At 35.9% G+C, this 21715-nt stretch overlaps 1 protein-coding gene across 4 annotated transcripts in view; it reads left to right on the plus strand.

Moving 5' to 3' along the window:
- LOC113495058 (afadin) overlaps window positions 1-21715 on the plus strand; it is a 49038-nt gene that overhangs the window by 757 nt on the left and 26566 nt on the right. For 3 of the 4 annotated variants that reach the window (XM_026873638.1, XM_026873637.1, XM_026873640.1), the window contains exons 2-8: window positions 9955-10083; window positions 11135-11243; window positions 12510-12700; window positions 13365-13521; window positions 14765-14890; window positions 16347-16504; window positions 16939-17014. In XM_026873638.1, coding sequence (XP_026729439.1) covers window positions 9976-10083; window positions 11135-11243; window positions 12510-12700; window positions 13365-13521; window positions 14765-14890; window positions 16347-16504; window positions 16939-17014 — 925 coding nt within the window. In that variant the 5' untranslated portion in view covers window positions 9955-9975. Of the gene's footprint in view, window positions 1-9954; window positions 10084-11134; window positions 11244-12509; window positions 12701-13364; window positions 13522-14764; window positions 14891-16346; window positions 16505-16938; window positions 17015-20544; window positions 20825-21715 lie in introns of those variants that run through there. The other variant, XM_026873641.1, reaches the window with a different exon arrangement.

Genomic DNA, 21715 nt, shown 5'->3' on the forward strand with positions numbered 1-21715 from the left:
TTTTTTGCTATATCTGATTATTAAAGTAAAAAAATTAAAGTAAAAATAATGTATTGAGTTTCAATGCTTGTTTGCTACTGGCAATTCAACACTTTATCTAAGGCGTCACTGAATTATATTGAAATAAATGATTAAGTTAGTGTGTAAAACAGATTTCAAGTGTTTTTAATATAATAAAAGTTATAAACATGCCTTATTTTATATGCTATGTATAGTGTACAAAACATATCTTAAACAGACTGAAGACGTTTTAAAGCCAGTCCAGAAAAAATAAATAAAAACTATGTTTCTTGGACATTAAAAGAGGCACTCAGCATAGCCAGTTAGAAAATGTTGATAAAAGACTTGTAGCTTTTATAAACAAAAAAAAGAAGAATAGACATGTGACTTTTAAACATGGATAAAAGAATTAACAAGTAAACTTATCCATACCCATATATTGTTTCATTGTTTTTACTTTTTTTTTTATTCATTCGTGGTGATAAAATCTCTTACAGTTAGGTATTTGGTTATTATTGTTTCATTTCACTTGTGACTCATTGATTGTGTTGATTCATGTACCCATATTTGGTTATGAGTTCATACAATCAACCCCACAAAGTAATCACACAATGATAGTGAAACTTAATCCTAAGTAATGTTTTTAAATATATTACAAGTGTTAGTAAAACTGGCACTACCCTAATCGGCTATCATTTTTATGTTTATTTTAATAACCTATTGCTTGATCACTGAATATTTTTTGCAAAACAATTGACTAAAGTTGATATTATTAGCAAAACAAGTGTCTTAACTATATAAAACTGAAAACATGTAAAGGCATTGTTTTTTTTTTTTATTCTCAACTTTGATATGAATTAAAAATATACTTCTTTCCGTAAACACTAAATAAATGTGCAGTTTGATTATTATATTTTAACATTATAATGAGCTATGCGCAAGCATTGCGTTCTTATAAAGCACGCGATGTGTTTACCTCGCACAAGAGACATACAACTTTCTTTACGGTCGCACTTTTACCAACTAATCGACGCGGCGACGCTTACGTGAAACAGACAATACTTTAATTCATTTAATAATCGAGTTTTATTCCGAATACCAAAGCTAAGTCATAATTCGCAGCGCAAATTCGATTCCTGGTCTGACAATCGTGACACGTGCCGACATTTACCATACCCTGACTCCAGTGTCGAGTTGTACCTATTGACTATAATACGTTGCATACGAGACTTCCATTCTAATTAGCTTTGTATGGGTTTATGCGGTCGGTACGTACTACAACCTTCATTTATCTAATACCTTCACGCTTATATAATAAAGTTTTTATTACGCATTGTGCGTTATGAGTTCGTATTCTGTAAAAGGTAATTTTATTTACTTTTAAATACATAAATAAGAAAAAATACTACAAAGCGCACTCTTACTTCAAAAAAGTATTTAATTTGCTTGTCAAATAAAAAAATACGTAAATTACTTGCTGGTGCGATAAAAGTTGCCGGACAATCAAAGTACTTAAAAGTAAAAATGCTATTGATCTCTATTAACCTGACGAAATTATGACTGCGCATGAATGAACTTACCTACCTAGCTACCTATAAAGTTCGTAGATGAAGAACTATTCCTTACCACCCGGTCGTTGCCTCAATGAGTCACTGATGCACGCGGTGAGCAGCTCCGTGTTAATACAACCATTGTGGCCGTCTTCAGGTACTGTCAAATTTCTACACCGATTTCCATTCAGTACAACGCTTGATAGAAAATGAACATATTATGTCTGTAAAAAAACAACTGTTAGTATCAACCACGTATTTGTGAAGCTGTGCCTGTACTCATGAAGACATCTCCAACGAACAGATTGTGTAATATTCTGTGATCGCCATCTGGCTCTAAACATGTTGGTGTAAAAGCGAAAGATCTACATAGAACAATGTATATGGCAGCGCACCAAGTTTCAAAAAAATAAATATAAATAAGCCCACGTTAGCATGAAGTCAAAACACGAAGTGCCATCCATTATCTAATATATAAAATTCCCGTGTCACGATGTTCGTTACCGTACTCCTCCGAAACGGCTTAAACGATTTTTACAAAATTTTGTATACATATTAGGTAGGTCTGAGAATAGAACAACATCTATTTTTCATACCCCTAAGTGAAAAGGGTTGCTCACACTAAAAAAATATATTTTATTTTTGGATGCAATTGTTCGTTTTTATTTTTTTTATAATGTTGCATTAAAAGTGCATACAACTAGAAAAAAAAATCGCCAAAACAACGTTTGCTGGGTCAGCTAGTAATACTATAGATATTGTGCTTCTAGATACAAGTTACCAATCTTGGAAAGAAAGCTCTTAAATAAAATACCCGAATATCCGAAAACCACTAACCAACCGACCAAGTGGTAGTTTCAGGGACGGCGCTGGCGGAGATGGAGAAATTGATTCCAATAATATATCAATCAAGTATTCTTAAATTGTTTTTTAATTAAAGATATACGCAATCTATTAATATCTACAGCAATAATATTTAATACAACGTTAAACGATCATTTTCTTTCCATGTAAACGAAATCCTTGTGTATTTTACAATAGTTGGAAATTGTGCGTTGTCGTCATGTCGCTCTCTGATATTATGAGTGTCACGCTATTATTTTGGTTTCGCTTCACAATTGTGGCAATTGATAACGTAACTGGGCTGATGGATGGCCTCGTTGCAGTTGTATTATTTTTTCGTGTTATTATTTCATACGATACTTTCGTTTCTGACTGCATGCCTGAAGTCGATTTATACAATCAGATTTTTAAATGGAAGTTAGTAATATCCTGTTATATTAAACTATTTTCACTGAAAGTCAAACCTGGCACAAAAGAAAGCTTTTGCCAGCTATGTTAAATACCATCGCGTTCGTCAGTAGGTCACAGCTATGGTCTACGTCCTGAATTTTTAAGTATTCCATTAAGGCGCTGCATGTGCCTTAGCATCAGTTTGCGTGCTCTTTAGTCTCGGTGATTGCGTCTTTTTACGTTTTCCTGGCACTTTTCAAAACAAGAGGCCGCTATATCCGTGCGGTTATGCCTCCGGTGCCTTGCTGTCTAGCTTTAAGAACCTGAACCTGTGTTTGTAGAAGCGAATTTTAACACTCCAGTCTTAAGCTAGCGATTTTCTTAAATCTAAACATTTCTAAGCGCAATACGTCTTATGAGATAGACATGTTGCTTTACAAATTTTATGTGTAGAACACTCCTCTCTAAATTTACGGCCTTCCGCTAATTTTGACACTGATTAATAGGCTCTTCATAACTTCATTCAGGCGCAGGCAAAATACGTTATGGGTAAATCTGCTCCAGTTGTTATATTTGACTTAAGGTTTATTTTTTTTAAAACTTTCGTAATATCCGGTATAGACGCATATAATACTTTCTTCGAAAGTGAAAATATTGTAAAGATAGTTTTAGAGAACTGTGTAACCGGAAACTCCAAAGAGTTCATTCATTTCACCACACGGTTGCCTATGTTATATCAACGTTCTGTGAACTGTCTTTATATACTTATTTTTAATGATTCTAGAGATTGATAACATGTAAAAGTTCGTAACTATAGATCTATCAGAAGATCTTAATGTTGGTCAGTTTTCTAAGCTTGGTGAAACTTTCTCAACTACCTCTCGCAATAAATGCCATTTAACTACTTGGAACCAGTTTTTTAGACGTGCGGCATAGAGGTTTAAGTTTGTTCCTACGGATCATGTTGCATTGCTGCAAAGTTACGTGGTTACGCTCTGACTGACGCCGGAAAATGGCAGACGACGACGACGACGGCCGGCTTATTATGGATGTTTGTGAGGCTTGAACCTGTCTGCTGTATCATGTCGTGATTACTTGCTTGAACCAATTTAACGCAGTGTTCACTGGAAAGCGTTGAAATATGAATGTATGATGCATGTAGAAAAATATGCGCCTGATGATCTTGCACGTTAGTTAATTACGTATTGGTGCCTCGTGTGGGAGGAACAATGACCTTAGGGCGCACGAACAAGGGGGGCGGCACCGCACTAGGATTGGCGCGGCTCCGCGTCAGCACCAGAGCCGATTGCTCCTAATTAAATTAGGCTGCAAGTGGAACGCGCCTGGCGCAAGCCTGACCGATTTACACTGTCAATGCGTTGTTAACCCAAATGGAAAATAGTAAATAATTATATCTTCAGAAATCAACATCTGAATCAATTTTTTTTAACAGCAATTACTATGCTTTACATCTTCTTTGAATAAAGTGATTCTCTGCTTAAAAAATCAATATAAGTGCCCAGAATATACTAACATCGTTCTACACCGAATTGTCTTGTATTTTTAGTGGAAAGTATTGCCCCCTTTTAGTTACTTAAATTATACTAAAACCAACACCATTCTCGGATTGCGTTAGTATAAAAACCTGAAATAATTCGTACATTTAACACTGAATATGTGCTATTGACTTGCAAAACTGATTCAGTAACAATAGCTTGTAATGGCATCTGGCTTTGTCTGCACATCAATGGCGCAACTGTGGTATTGTCTGAGATTATCTTTTGAATCCGGTAGGTTTTCCTTTTCGACTGTTATGAATTTGAAATTGGGCTGCAAGATCCGAAACTTATGTGTTTATTACCTTGAAAATATTAATAACGGGTATCATTGTTCTCTTATTAAATTTTTTAAGCATGGTAACGAAAATGAGACGAAAAATGTCATGTCGATTGTGGCATGACATTTTTCGTGTCATGTTTACCAGTGGGGAGCTGCGTGAGGTGAATTGCTGCGTGGAGTTACCTGTACATGGGACATTCGGTGCCAGGCTCCATCCGCCCCATGTACATGCCGGTGGTCGATATAGCTGTATGTCAACTTCCTTCGTATACCGGAACCGACATTTTCCTGGTTTGCAATAACTAGTTACGGCGGCGTTCTACTAAACATCGATCAGCACTATGATACAATCGGTTGCTCTGCAGTCCCGTTTTCATTGAGAGTGAACGCGTCGTCCGGTCACGGTCATTTGTTGGAGCGCAAATGTCGATGAAGTACGCGGCGTCACACTTTTCTCCTTGTCGATACCTGGCGTTGGACGTGGCATCCGACACCGGCCGGTCGCTTGCATGCCAACGCTGCCGGCCCGTCCTCTCTGTCGCACTCTCTATACTATTGCCCTACTATCACTTCGCTAATGAACAAAGCCAAATCCAATGATACTTGATACTTCCTGCTTTATGACAGATGTTTAATTATTTGCCTTGCAATATCACATTCTTCTTCCCCGTGACTATTCACATTTATGGTTATTACTTGCAGTAAGTGGCACAATAAAATGAATTTACTTTCGCAGCTCAGTACGCAATTTAACTTTCATTTTTCCAATCACACGGCTACTTACTGAAACCTTGTATTTTGGTACCAATGTAAATTTGTGTAAACAAAATTGAACCTAGGCTAATAAACAGTTCTTAAAAAATATCGAAATGAAAGCTCTCTCTTTACTCACAATAAACGGACTCGACGGTTAAGAATTGTATAACGTACGATATCACATAGTGGTAATTTGACTCTAATATTAAGTCACGTTATTTTATTAAGGAATGTGCATGTATGGAGCAGGTGTACGAATACTCGTAAACCAGTATAAGGCAATGTTGTTGCCTAAGAGCGCTTATCTCATTCGGTAAAAATGTTATTTAGTACATTATATATATTTTTTTCGGCTGAAACTACAACGACTTTTATGTTTTTATTTTAACGTAAGAAGTGGGTGTTGTGGACTCGAATTGGGATTAAGTATAACCCTTCGTTAAAACGGTTGTCAGGGTAGAGCTTAGCGACTAGTCGGGTACTTGGCGAGACTCGCGTGCCTTCTATGTGAGTCATGTTAATGCCTTAGCTTGGCGCTTTTGCATTCCGAACTCAATGACGTTTTAGTTGTTATTAAAAGTATTTTCGTTTGTTATTTGTTTTTATTACTAGTTTTAGGAATGGGTGGATTGTCTCAATTTTATTAGCTTTATTTTCTAAACGTGTATGATTCGATGTGTTCTTCCAAGTAAACATAAAAAAAAAAATTATGATCGATATACGAATGCTAAGTATTCATTTGTCATCGGTCGTCTTTCGCTGATCTAAAAACTCGACCGTTTATAAGGTTACCAAGCAACGACGATACAAAATCCGGTTTTATAATGTTTTGCCGCGTAAAACGTATACCGCCACTGACTTCTGGATGAACCGAAACGAGCGTCTGCGACGACTGCGACTATGTGAAAATGAACTTACATCGCCGTCAATTAGTATTGTTGCGTGTCTGCGTGACAGACTAACAGTACTGTCGCATTACATAACAGACATGGGAGCATTCACATATTATGGGGCCAAGTTCTCAGGCGTTTTGCCTAGCGCACATCTTTGCGATTATCTGACAGGTCGCGAACGCTCAAGTTCCACGATTCCAGCAGCCCGAGTTACTTTATGCACGCCATTACCTCGATAGTGCATCCTTATTCTGTCAAATGATAAATCTTTTTTTTAGTTTTTAGCTAGATATCATTTTTAGCACTACAAACATACATATATGCGACGGAAAATATACTTCCCCAAATATTTGTTCTATATTTGACTCTTTATTTTAAACTAGCTGTTGCCCGCGACTTCGTCCGCGTGGTTAGAAGATATAAGTTATAATTTATACCTGCCTTCTATCTATCTATCTGCCTTCTATCTATCTTGTAGGATTCAGTCAGCGTTTGCAATGTAAGCGCAAAAACTGTGTTTTTTTACGACCTCACATTAGAAACCTCAAAAATTGTAGCCTATGTGTTATTCTGATGTATAAGCTATATTGTGGTAAAGTTTCATTCAAATCCATTCAGTAGTTTTTACGTGAAAGAGTAACAAATATCCATACATCCATACTTACAAACTTTCGCCTTTATAATAGTAGTAGGACTAATTCCAGTTTTCTATAATGTTTACATGGGTGTTGAACGAATACGTGGTGTCGCGTCGCCGATAGGTCCACTTGTTCCGCCCCTATGCACTTGACGCAGGGGTCGATATGCCCATGGTTTTTGCACCCGCTTTATTATTTAACTCTACAAGTTCCCACGGTGCACTTAAACAGAATTAACCTGTTCAATGAAAACTAGAATGTTTATGTTTACTCATAAATTACGATAGTGTACTGCTTTCTTGCAGATTCTCAGACGTGCATTGTTCGGTGTTATTGGCTTCCTGGAATAATGATAAATATAAGAATTTAAAAGTAATTTATGAGTGGATAATAATTTACCGATACCGATGAGTTCAAGTCACCGTTATGTATCCATTATCATGTGTGACAATTTGCTGATCACCGCCTGGTGAGGCACAGGAAGAGGTTGAAGAGAGGAAGGTTGGCGTTCAAGCGTGAAGGACCGTACGTCCGGCATCATAGACGACTGTGTATTTAATGACATGACATAGTAGTACAATGTTTAAGGTTAAATGTGCGTCACCTGGATTTGGACGTCGCGCCGTTGCAAGTCGTTCAATATACATAAATTACCAAGAGTAGATTGGTGGGCTTGGTTAAAGTTAGAAAAATAAATGCCTTGCCTATGTTACGGTTATCGATGCTTGTTTATTTTAACGAGTCAACGATCTGTGTATTGAATGGCTCGCGGTTCCTCGCTCTGGCCAAGTGTAGCACCTCGTAAGCTGCAGTCAGCCAGAGCGGAAGCGAGTCAAACCATAACAACGCTGACGGCTGTTTCGGTTTCTGACAGTTAACACTAATAAACTGGTTTCAGATGAAAACTGAAATGAAATAAGAACATGTTTCTGTGTAATTCTAAACTTAAGCACAACACCGTGCACCGGTTAGGTTATAAGTACTTGAGTAGGGTTGCCGCTTTTTGTTTATCTAAATCTATTTGTATTCTTATACACGACTAATCGTGGTAGGATTTTATTTTATTAGTCTTAAAATAGAGTTGCACCAGTATTGTGTATTAGTACTACAAATGATTTATTTTCTTCTAAAATGTAGAAATAACTTTTCATAACATGCTTTCTTTTTCGAAAATTGACTAAAAACAGACAGAGCAATGTCCCTGAGAAAGGAGAAGCTGCTCTGTTTCTCAAGTGCGTTCAAAATGGGACATGTTCAATTGTTTCAGTTTTTCAAATTTTTGTTCAAATATTTACTTCAGTGTAGCCACAGATACGATTTGCCTTGTTTTGTTTCTTATTACCTAAAATACAATTGTTTCGTATATTTTGGTAAAATTATTTAATTTATTAAATAAAAAGTTGTGTAATGAACCATTGGCATAGGATGTTTGTTTAAAATCACACGTTTGCTTACCTTTTTAGGAGAGAGAAAATTTACGTGTGTTGGTGGTCGGTCGTTTCATGATTGTCGGGCCATATGTTTACGATATAAATACCTACAGTAAACCAGGCGTGTGTGCTGTGCACTGGCTTATGATGAATGCCAGAAACCGCCCACGACTTTTTACTTATCAGAATAAATGAATGATTAAATTTTGGCAATACTCAGATGCAATTAACAGTTACCGCCAATTAAGTTGAAATTTTTGTAATAGAAAGTTACCTGACAACCTTAGCCGCATGACCTAGATTCATGATCACCATTGAGGTGGTTACCATAGACACTGTGTTTGTTTGATTCAATACGAATGTTTACTACATCTACATAGCATTACGTATACATAGCGAAATACGTTAGCGGACCACTCGCGCATTGTGTTCGAAGATTGTTACATCAATCAAAACACAGGAAAAGTATGATGGGTGATCGGAAATGCGCTGTTACCGAACCACATACGTATATGATATCCATAAGAGCCTATGTCTGCTTGTATGATTTCGTTCATGTCCCACACGAGTGTTCTGTATCTTTGAATTATTTAATTCATAAATTATCTTTGTTTAAACATAGATATTGATAAGGACGACTTGTTTAGGTGTGGCTAATTGTAGACATTCCATTTTGCTTTGTATCAGTATTATATTCCGGAAACATTTACAAGGTAGGTACACTTAAGGACTCATCGTGTTGTATCATTTATTGAGTAGTAGTAAGGTTGATTTTTAAATGACTTTTTGAATACTGAAATAGTTCATAGGGAACTAAATTCATTTGGCTACGTTTTTTCCTTTGTCATGTGTGGTGCTTCTAATCATCTCTCTATTATGGTGTATGTTAGCTCATAGCTGCTATCAAACTAATTCATTATTATCAGAAAATCATCTGAATTTGATTGCGAAATTACGACCTTATTGCCCTTAACGGCGCAGGGAGGTATGCCCTAAAAGTTACCGAATGTCTTTATTGTTACGGCTATCAATTTCGAGACCAGGGCACGACGAGCAATAAAAGAAGTTATGTAGCTACATAAAAATATTGATAGGCACGGAAAAAGCTTTTCATTACAATCTGAGAGTGGTGAAATAATTCAAGGCAGATGAGAAGATTCTTCCAATATTGTTGATCACTGTTATCATTTTATTAGTGGAATGTTTATTTAGACCTATTTAATACAGTCACAGTTCAATTAATTATGTAGGCTGCAGTGCGGTCAATGTAATACATTTTGGTAATAATTTAACAAAGATCATTAGGTCACGTAATAAGAGCTGTAATGCTATCAGTTTATATTATTATTTGGGTTGCGAATTCTTGATACTTAATAGGTTAATTCGTTGAATTGTAAAATTATTGTATGCGTAAAAATAAAGATAAGAGAGAGAGAGTCATACAATAAAGCTGTATCAACTTAATGTTTGTGGGTGCATTAATTATCTACTTTTCCACTCTTTGAAACTAACACGAAGTTATTTGCTTCGATGCTGTTACTGTAATTTAAAATGTTATGGTAGCCACAAGTACTTTAATGATGGGTTATGAATATCGTCATATTGAACGTTCCAGGCTGACTGATGCGGTGACACAATGGACGCGGCGGACAAGCGAATGCTGGAGCGAGAGGCGCTCCGCAACATGATCCAGCAGTGGAACGCCAATCGCCTTGATCTGTTCGCGCTCAGTGAACCTAATGAGGTAACCATATATTATATACTCTATCTCCATCAACATACAGCTTCATTTTAAATTACCCTTACATATTAGATAGAGATTTGACGACTTGTAATATTTACATCCATTGTTTTATTACAATAATTTGATTCGTGTGTCACGATTGAATAGACGGCCCTACCATTGACAACAATAGCAAGCAAATAGAAATACTAGATATTTTAAGTATATTATGATTAATACGATTATCTATTATACTATTATTAGCCAAGAGTTTAAATTCTAATCCAACTAAAAACTACGCTAGTGTTTGTTGACTGTCGCACCTTATGTAATTTTTATCATTCATTGTATTAGAATGAGGACAATGTTAGGTTGTAAATACTACTATCAACAAACACGTGTAGTAGTAAACCATGTCTACTACGTGCTTAGAAAAACGTTAAACACGTGTACGGTGTACGGTATCTTAAACTTATCAAAAGTAGTATTATAAGTTAGGTAAATACTACCTGTTATGTTGTGCATAACTTACCGGCCGACGGCATGACGTCATTAAACATGACTCAATCATGCTTTGCTTTACTAATCTCTTAAGAAAGCGATTATTTTCTCGTAGACGCCATTCAATTTGATGACCGGTTCACGACTACGCTTTGTTAATACCGGAAGAGAGCGTAACTCTTATCAGAAAAATATTATCGAATCGATAACAATGTATTTTTGCATTGTTAATGCTTGTTAAATGTCAGTTCTGCATACTATTTTGTTATTTTCGAGCTATGTATACTGTATGAAACTGTTCGTTTTCACTCCGATGGGCATTCTCATCGCTCTCAGTGACCTGTGAAGGAAACACTGATAACTTCCTTTGCTTGTGAGCACTTACAAGTTAATCCGTTTATAAAATCTTGCTAAACAGATAAGGAACCCCAAACAAACCAAACTAGCTGGGGTATGCAAATATCTTATTTACAGATAACAGGACACCTATGCTTTATCGTACAAAGAACCACCCTGACTAGATAACATTGTTTACGTTTTTTTACTAATTTTTTTTTATTAATTTTTCCAGAATTTGGAGTTCCACGGTGTTATGCGATTTTACTTCCAAGATTCGGGTCAGAAGATAGCAACGAAATGTATTCGCGTCGCCTCCGACGCTACTGTGAGCGATGTCATAGGTGAGACTTTATGAGTATGTGACAGACAATTTACGCAGTAATACGACTTTACTGCGTAAAGAAGCTTTCACAAGACCGCGTACTTAGCTCACTTTCTTTGACCGAAATGTTAAAGACACTTCTTTAGACTTTTGTCCCTTACATTTTTTTACATAGGTTTAAATTCGTGATAGGTAACTTTAAAATTTATAGAAGAGTAAATTAAATACATTATGCGATTAAATACATTTAAGTTGTATTTGTTGTTAAATGTCATTTTATCTCGAGCTGCAATTTATTTTTATTTCTTCAATTTTTGTAGCACACGCAGCACGATGCGATCTTAAGTACTTTCTTGGTAATGATATACCGTTCGCCTACCAAAATTTAATTTCTTGCGACTCACGATAATTTATAATATTTATTTGTGATATTTAACCAAACTAACAACATCATTTGCCATCCATGGGCCTCGTATGCATAATAATTATTATAAAATTTATAACTTCCTAGGAATGTAACTAGGCAGGGTTTTAACATAATTGCTACATCAGAGTCGTAATACCTGCGGCGTGCAGTATGCAGCCGCCCGGTCGCCTCCTTAGCGACATACTTTGTAATATAATTAGTCTCATGTACTTCCCGCCATTCTAACGGATAAGGAACATGATATTACAACTTGCAAGTATGTTAATAACTCTAGCCTATATTACATGTTCCGATTTAAGAGATTTTCCATTGAACAGAAATCAAATATAATATAATTGAGAAATTAGCTCATAATGTAAATAAAAATATGTAACTCGAAATTCTTGAGTAAATATGCATATTTCCTGATACGCATGTCATGACATTTGACTTTTTTTTTAAGTCTTATGATAAGACTTGATAAATAATTGTAAACGTAAGATTAGGGTTTATAAATTAGTAATTGGATTTGATAAGATCTTATCTTCATAAATAAAATAAATGTTTAGTTTTCTTGTCATTTTCCTGAAAATTTGATGAAATATTATTAATTTACTCTCTTATAATGAGGCATTTATCAAACCAAACAAAGTTAAAAAGAAAATATTACACATGAGATCTCATCTCATCTCTGATGAAATGCAATTCAGACGCCAAATCATCTGTGATTGGTAGACCACACCACCAACAATCAAACAACTTGTTCCCATGAGCTTTGTTAGATGATATTCAAGATGTTGATGGTCATGAAACTGGTCAAACGCTACTAAAATATTGAATTGTTTAACGGATCTCAAATATAAGGTTGTGTTTCCACAGAGACGCTGATCGAGAAGTTCCGGCCGGACATGCGCATGCTGTCGCTGGGCTCGTACTCGCTGTGGGAGACGCACGGGCCCGACGACGAGCGCAAGCTGGAGCCGCACGAGAAGCCGCTGCTCGTGCAGCTCAACTGGCACGCCGACGACCGCGAGGGACGCTTCCTGCTCAAGTGCCTTAGCCACAACGAGGTAACACACACATATTGTGTTAAAATATTATGTATCTTGAAATATAGTCTTTCAAATCTTTAAGGCAAAGAAATATAAATACAATACATTAAATGCGGACAACATCACATACATTGTTCTGAACCCGAAGTACGTTGCTTAAGCACTTGTGTTATGGAATTCAGATACAACGAGGGTACCACAAACACCCAGACCCGAGATAATGTAGAAATGTTAATTTTTACATTGATACGACCGGGGATCGAACCCTGGACCTCAGAGCGACACCTTGAAACCGGTGCGTACGCCACTCGACCACGGAGGACCACGTACGCACGGAGTTGCTGTGATTGTTATTTTGTGTCCTGAAAAAATCTTTTAAAATCTTTAATGCTATACCTATAGCAAAGAACATAGTCAATTGCATTGTGAAATAACTGAATTGACTTATGCTACAGCTCTATTCATGCGCATTTTTAGATTTTGTTGTCTTTATGGTCTGCACAAACTACACATTCCATTTCATTCGGGATTCGAACCCAAATCCATGGCGGTCAAGCTTGCACCTCAAAGACCTATTTTTGCTATACTCATATCCGTCGTAAATATTGGTACTACTTTATGTACGCTTTCACCCGTGCCCTGCACGATATTATATGTTTTAATTTTAAACATTTGTATACAGGTTCCATTGTCTGCTGTGAACGACAAAGGGGACCAAAACTTTAAACGAAAATTATCGAAACGAGAGAAGAAAGAACTGAAGAAAAAAGAAAAACTATCGAGACTGAAATCTGACACCAACGATGAAAACAGACCTGTTGCTGAAAAACTTTATACAGGTATAACTATATTACTAATTAGCTTTAGAAACGAACTGATTAAAAACTATTTAAAAGTTCCAACATTCGCAATAATATGAAGTCGGTACTTTTGCTTCAATGTATCGAGAACTCATCCATTATTTTTCCTATGTAACTATTTTAAAAATACAGTATTAGACTGACCGAAGTCTTAAAACTCACGTTTCAGTATTCAGCAGTGAATCACGTATACCTACTCAAATGAAACATCTATTTTAGGATCTTACAAATGCTTCCTCCCAGTTTCTTATTAAACAACCAGAGATACAATGAAAATAAATTACGAGATAAAATTCCAGTAGTTTTAGTGTTAGGTCATCAAGTATTTACTTTAAATGATGAGATGAAATAAAATCAGTTAAAGCGTTCGTCCTTCAATTATGTAATTTAAGTAAATTCAGTTTTGTAGAGCAAATAATGGAGGCGAAAAGACAATAGGTAAATTCATGAATGTGTACAAACGTTATACGATTTAGTTTGGTTAATGTTGTGTGATTCACTTGCTTATGATGTATGCTGGACAACTGGTTTCCTTTGTGCCGCTAGGACAATAAACTTGTGATATGATACAATGACATTTATACCTCGTTGAATATTAACGAGCTTAAGTTACGTACGATGTACTGCTTTTAAATTTTTATGTAAGGATTTTTTTGAAGTAGGTAAACATCGATGTATGTATAGGAAAAACGTATGGAGGCTTTAGTTATTACGTTACATATACATAATGCGAGCGGTTACTATTTGTGTGTCTGGTACCAGTTTCACGCTTTTGTAATGTCTGGACTTTAGTAGTGAAGTCCACATTAATTCATCATTTTAATAAGACCTGTAGTGACAGTCAACATGAAATAAAAAAAATACAAGCCTTATAAAATATCAGCATTGCCATTGGTTTTTTGTAAGTTTGTACATGTATTTTTGTTCATTGCAATAGAACCCTACCGAACGAGTTTTTGATTTTGCACAAAGCACACTAATGTGAACCAGATTATCGAATGACGCAGCACAATGCTTTTTATGCAGTCACCTTCTAAAGATACACACGTTACCCTAAAATCATGGAGTTTTCAAGCCATGTATTCCTTTACAAAACCTATTTGTAGGATAATTTTTTTTATTACCCTGTACTATATACAAACAAAAATCTCCCGTTGTTATTTCGCTCAATCATAGTTCAGAATAAAGTACTTGATGTATTAACAATGTATTCCTTGTCCAGAATTACCGGAGACCTCGTTCATGCGAAGCATCAGCAACCCGGAGGCCGTCATGCGGCGCCGGCGACAGCAGAAGCTCGGCCGCAAGCTGCAGCAGTTCAAGTCTAAAGATGGGGGACCCGATACTGGTAATTACTTGTTATGTGGGTGAAGATGTGTTGCGTATGAAGAACTATTATTAAATAGTAGTTTAATAATATAAAGTTGGTTATGGAATTAAGAGAAAATAAACTCTCCTTCTGATCTGACTTCTGATGGAATAGACCCATATCATATCATCGTTAGTACATCTCAGTCCCTTGGACTCGGCCTATTCCATGGCAAGCCGTCATATTTGGCAAAATGTGATCAGTACGATGTGTAATTCAAGTAAAACTACATCTTATCCTGACTTTCGATTAAACTCAGACTGTTAAAGATATAAGAACTTATGAACTAATTAACTATTATTCAATTAAATTAATACAAAATACATAGTATAAAAAGATGTTCCAATCTAACTACTGCAAGAACATAGACCAGCAAATGTAGGAAGTTTTTAAACATTTTATTTTTCGTCCTAATTGTCACCATGAACTTGACATTTGAGCGTCTGTTTCTAAACATCTGCTTCTCGGCTAATAGAAACAATTTGTGGACCATTTATGAATCATCAAAACGAACACGCGAACTAGACAGCTCACGCGCATGCGTGCACAATTATGACTAATGTCCAATACATTTTACGTCAAGGTTAGTTCTTCTATGCATACTTCAGTCTGCACGCATAGCTGTCAGCAACATACCTACTTTCAGCTGAATGATGTATTTATGCTCGAAAGACATCACGGCAATATCGCCGAAAGCAAAAAGTATATTTTTATTTTTATTATTGAATGGGCACAAAAACAGACATCAAATCAAGCATAACTCAATAAACCGTGGAATTATTTACATTCTAAGATACACTTCCACTTATTACATAAAATAAAAGGAACTATTCGAATTAATTTGTGCTATCATTGCTTTATCATTCAGATATTAGACAAATTTCATTCACACCGCATGGTAAGCTATGATCGGCCACATCTCATAGTTAAAAATGATCTTGCTTTTTACGTTTAGTTGCCTACCGCATTTGGTCATACATTTCTAAACGAGATGACTTAAAAGTTGTTGCTTATGACGGCTACTTTTCCAACACTAAGCGATATTTATAAGGGAAATAACTATCACACAACGCCATTTACTCTCAAACTAAGCAAAGCTTGTATTATTAGTATTAGACAGTTGATAAACATACTAAAATATAACTAAATACATCCATATTATGGATAAATAACACCCAGATACAGAACAAATCATCAGCACGTTCATAACACTTTAAAATGTCTTGTTGGGAATCGACCCGCGATCTCCGGTATAGCAGTAATGGCTACTGTTTAAGTTGTATAATTATAATTTCGTACATAAGTCTTAAAAATCTGTTTATTAAAAAAAAATAAAGGTAATTCTAAATAACACATAAGTAGCGAAAATCTATTACATCTAGATTTTAAGCCCTTATGGAGTGACAGTGTTATGAAAGTGTGTGTGTTCTACCAGGTGGCACCCTGAGGGTGTACGGCTCCATCCTGCGGCCGGACGTGTCGTACGTGACGCTGCTGCTGTCGGTCAACGACAGCGCCGCCACCGTGCTGCGCGAGACGCTCGACAAGTACGGCATGTCCTACCAGGACCCGCAGCAGTTTTGTATTGTTCAGGTAAACTATACTATACTACAAACTTATGAACCTACCGTGAAGAGTGGTCAGTCTTTCCTCCGAGTAAGGAGGATAGTAGTCTATTTCTTAGAATTTCAAGGTAGACATAAAGTAATACAGAGCAAGAACATCAAGGACTTGTAAAAGTTCTTGTTATGTTTGTCTTGCTTGTCAAGACATAAAAGCAGTGTTAATTTCTCCGAAGTTTGAAACTCTTGGTGTTCTGTTTTAATATGGTAATTATTTCGAGGCGTTTGTTATTATGTAGCATTTGTTACTCAAGAGTCAATAATTAAGTCCAAAGGTCGCTCTGGGAGAAAGGAATATAATAAATTAAGTAACAAAAAAGGCCTTCCATGAATAGTTAATATAAACATTAAAAAAGACATCTTTCTTGCTGTACACAAAATACTAAAGCGTTTTTTCGTTTTTAGGAGGACAAAACTGACAACTCAGAATATATTTTGGAAGACGACGAATGCCCGCTCGCGCTCATGAATATGACAAGAAGTAAGTGGAGCATGCTTTCTAATATTAAGACTTTAAATAAATTGCGTAATGTCGTAAAACGAGGCATTGTCCAACAATCCTATGTAAATAGAACCGTGAGAAAAGTGCACTAGGAGACATGCAGCACGTTATAATGAAATTTATTTTTATCCTGTATGACTTACGTGCAATGGCTGGCATTGAAGTAACTACAATATCTCAAGGTTAATCGAATGCTATGATTAGCACAGAAAATCGAAACATGAAAATTACACTACGCCATACGTTTTCAATTAAAATGCAATCAATTATCATTGCCATTAGAGTTGTCATCCTGTCTGTGGGCGTTATCGACGTCGCGTGCTTGTTTGTATTGAGTTTATGAATGATGACAGCTGATTAGGTTAAATTCATCTTTATTGTCAGGAAAAGAAGATTTATAGCTGTCATACTTATTGCACTTTAAATAAAAGATAGTGAGCTATACGAAACTAAAGATAAAAATAAACGTTCATTTTTGTCTTGTCGTCAATATTATCTTTTATTTATACTGAAGCTTCTTCCAAAATACATAGTTGCAATAAGCTACGTAAGCCGAATTATTCCGCAACGTAGTTTGCTTCGCAACAGTGTTCCTAAGAATTCGTGTGAAATGAAAATGAGATGACGCGGCATGCAGGGACACTTGACCCCTATGTTACGCTGTATGACTTTTAAGAAAATAAGAATAAAAATATTCCAAAAAAGCAAAGCAACTTAAATACAGTGGCATTTTAAAATATAAGATGGTTTCATACGTTTTTTCATTGCTTATGCAGCAGAAATATATACATATATATATTTGAATCTTTTGACTATGCTTGCTAGGTGTCGGCTCTTGTGCGCAATATATTTCCAACTACGTTATGAGATTAGTTTGTAACAACGTAGGATATAGTAACATAACATCCTCTAATGAAACGTAGTTGCAACAGTAATGTGTTGCGAATTACATTATTTTAATATTAAAAAAAAAAACGTTTTTTTATGAAAATTGGTTAAAAAGAGGAATTTCTTCAAGCAGTACCTAAAGACTTTCAGTTGTTATTTTAGTGAAATATTTAAGACTGTTTCTTGTTTTTTTTTTTGTATCTTGTATGAGTTCATAAAAGATAATAACCAATAATCTAAAATAACAATTAGCAAATCACATTACGCGTCCAAAGAGTGTAAATATAACTATTACGTCCTCACAATTTCGAAACTAAAATAAAGCTTTACTAAATTTAGGATGTACTTAATTAAACGGTCATAAATTTTGCGCCTGTCCAACGAGCCAAGTCAATATTGCGTCTCCTGAAGCGTGCGTTCTACGCTACATTTTCAACGCCAGACGCCGTTGTGACGTCATATTTTTATATGAATACTGAATAAATTTTTATATTGGTTTTTTCGCTCAATTCCAGTCGTTGCCTACCGTGATGTAATGTGTCGAGTTGAAAGAGTGTCTTTTATTGTTTTGGAACTTAAACGTAATGCATATGATAATGGATTAACTTGAAATTAAACAGGCAAATATGAAGTTACTCTTTTAACTATCTATCCGAAGCTAAGTTTAAATACATATGTCTTATTAGTATTAAAGCACAAAACATATTTTGGTCATCTTGTTTTGTTGATGGCTGTCATGCTAGAACCAGCTTTACAGTAAGCTGGATTAATTGCTACAATATTTATGGTTAAAGAGACGATATTATGACTAAACGGCATGTAAAATGATTGTATATACCTCTGTTACCTCTGTTTTTGGTTTGCAATCACTAACACAAACATTTTGCCAAATGATAAATCAGTAATCATAAATTCCTAATTAAATTTTTAATTGAAATAATATCACAGGAAAAATATTAATACGAATTTTCATAACTGTAAACTGCACAATATGTTTAATTAAAAAATCCAATATTGCCATCAAGTTTCCAATATCAAAGCAATTTAAAGTTCATAGCATAGATATAAGATATTTCGGACGTAGATGGAGCTTTACTTTTACGTAATATAAAAACGAATTGGTTTTGTGACATCCAATCTCGTCGCAGGCTCCAACGACTTTCGATCGCTAACGTACACGCCCGGAACGATAAAATGGTTAAACCCCCAATTGTGGGAGTAAAATCATATAAGATTATGTAGTATATCGTCTAGTGTAATAATGTGACTCGCAATATGTACATTACAAGACGGAGTAATTATCCGTATGTGCGTATTGATCGCTTATTTTTACAACAGTTATTGAAACAGTCACTTTAATAGAGTCAGTAACACATAAAAGTAACACGTAACAATGTACAAAAAAATATATCATGAAACTTCATGAAAATTCAAGTTATTTTTAAAATGAACAAATAAGAAAAATGAAAGCCAGACAACTCGAAATACTTTGTCCATTGTATCAGATGTCGAGAATATAAAAGTTTTGCCATTACTAAGTGGACGAGACGTTTAAGTCAAAAGCAAATATCAGAACAAAACTCCATCTGGCAATAGCCTACAAACAATTTAACACAAGGAGCATATATTCCCTGTATTCATAAGCACTAAAATAAAATGAACACTGCTCCTGTACTTTTAAATATTAATCTGTTTACTACAAAGCCTACCTAAAAACCCTTTAAAATGTTAATAAATTATTTTGTTGGTACATCTTTCATAATAAACACACTTTTAGTATGGTCAAATGGTAAAAAACGGAACCCCTATTTATTATGATTCCAATAGTTTAATAGAAAAACTCGCTGCTGAAATTTTTGCTTCATAATAAGCGTCTTAAACTAGGTTTCAACACTATGTTTTATTAACTATCGCTATGACATTTGTACACTTGCCTTGAAGTCTTAAAACATAGCTCTTGCTGACATTAAATAATAACATGCGTTTGCGTTTCCCTTCTTGTAATACGGTGTGAAACAATAACTATCGTTTTAAGAATTCCATGAGCCGAATGGCATGTGACAATTAAGATTCCAAAAACGTACTACTACATGATCTAATGCGCATATTTTTATGAACATAAAACGGAATAGAATTTCCAACGGAAATGAGTGAGTAGAGGATTCATCGGATAATGCTATTTTGAATCAATAAGAGCGTGGCACGAATTCATTCCCACTGAGAAAGTATTGATAGATATATGTGAATCGCAATTGTAACCGTACTACCGAACACGCTTGTAGTTAGAGCAAGGTTCTTAAAACCAAAGAACTTTAATAACTTCAAACGCAAGCTTTCGCACGTCCAACATATTTTATTTATTTGATATCTTGCGATGATTTAAGGCGGAAATTACTTCGGAAGATATCCCGGCACTTGCTTCCGAGATGGTCTTGTAAGAAACCGAGCCTCTGATCGACCTTGCAAGGAAATAAGTTATGCTATCGAAATAAATGGATAGATAACTACTTTGTTCAGTAGTAATAATATATTATTAAACAACCTAAAATCAAATAAAAAGTATCATACATACTACTAAGCCATAATATTGAAAGCGATAATATTAATATTTATCGATATTCTAAATAGTATAAAACGTGTTAACTTTACCAGCTGTAAAGTTAATGAAGAGTCTAGAACACTGAGGTTATTTAGTCGTGTGATTAGTTGTCGGCTGCACTGTGTTGGAGTGTCCACTATTACCGCTAGGAGGTTCCCCTTTGGTCGGACAATGCTCGACGCGAGTCACAATGGGAATACATGAGAGGGAGCGTGCGGGCGCAGGACGCGGCAGTCGCCTCGCAGACGCCGCGCCACGCGCCTCACTTACCGCGCGCCTCGACATGGATTGGGGCCTCCGCCGTAAGTTCGCACGAAAAAACTTTATGTTCAAATTTTGCAATGTGACCGCCGGCTAGGTCCACAGCGGCCTCAGCGGCGCCGCCGTCGCGATCGCAGCAGATAGTAAACAAACGCATGTGGCCCGACAGAGTAGTCCGACCGGTGTGCCCACAGATGCCGGTCGACCGGCTGCCTGTGCCGGTATTTTTAACTCGTTTCGCGGTTCGATGTCCGTTCATTCGTGGAATCGATATGCATAATACCGTCCTTGAAAGTCTCAACTTCTGCAAGAGTTAAATAGAGTTTATAGTTTCTCAAGAACACAACAATCGATGTCTTACGCATATTCCGGTGCTCGACTGTAAGTTGCAAACTTGTTTTGTTTCTATCTTGTAGTACGCCGAGCGTTTTCATGTGGTGCGGAAGTTACTAACTTTCTAAATTATTTACCATCGTCACCGATAAAAGCTTGGCAGTGTTTCTTTTGTCTCGATGTAAACCAGTTTTATTTCGCCGAGAATGTCGCGATAAAGAGCACTTTTTATAGTCTGGCCGTAAAGTGGCGTCTTTCTTACTACGAGTAATTTGACCTTTACCATTATCTATTATTAAGAGCAATCCCTAAGGCGACTTGTTAGTGACGATAAACGATTGCGTGTACGTGCAGAATGAAATGGGGAAGTTATGGTTGAGGGGATAATACTGATAGATGGAACACAGTAACGAACAAATTATGGCAAAAGCTGGGTGTTGGGAAGCTTATGTGCTTATGTTCTGAAAGCCCCATCCCAATTCATTTACGCTTTTCGAAATATATGTAAAAGGAATAACTTTATTCTGGAATTGATGATAGATATCTTAGATAAAATACCGGTTAAAAATATAAGTTTGAAAAGATTTCCTTTTTTTTTA

This window comes from Trichoplusia ni, chromosome 6 (assembly GCF_003590095.1).
Source record: "Trichoplusia ni isolate ovarian cell line Hi5 chromosome 6, tn1, whole genome shotgun sequence".
Classification (NCBI taxonomy): Eukaryota; Metazoa; Arthropoda; class Insecta; order Lepidoptera; family Noctuidae; genus Trichoplusia; species Trichoplusia ni.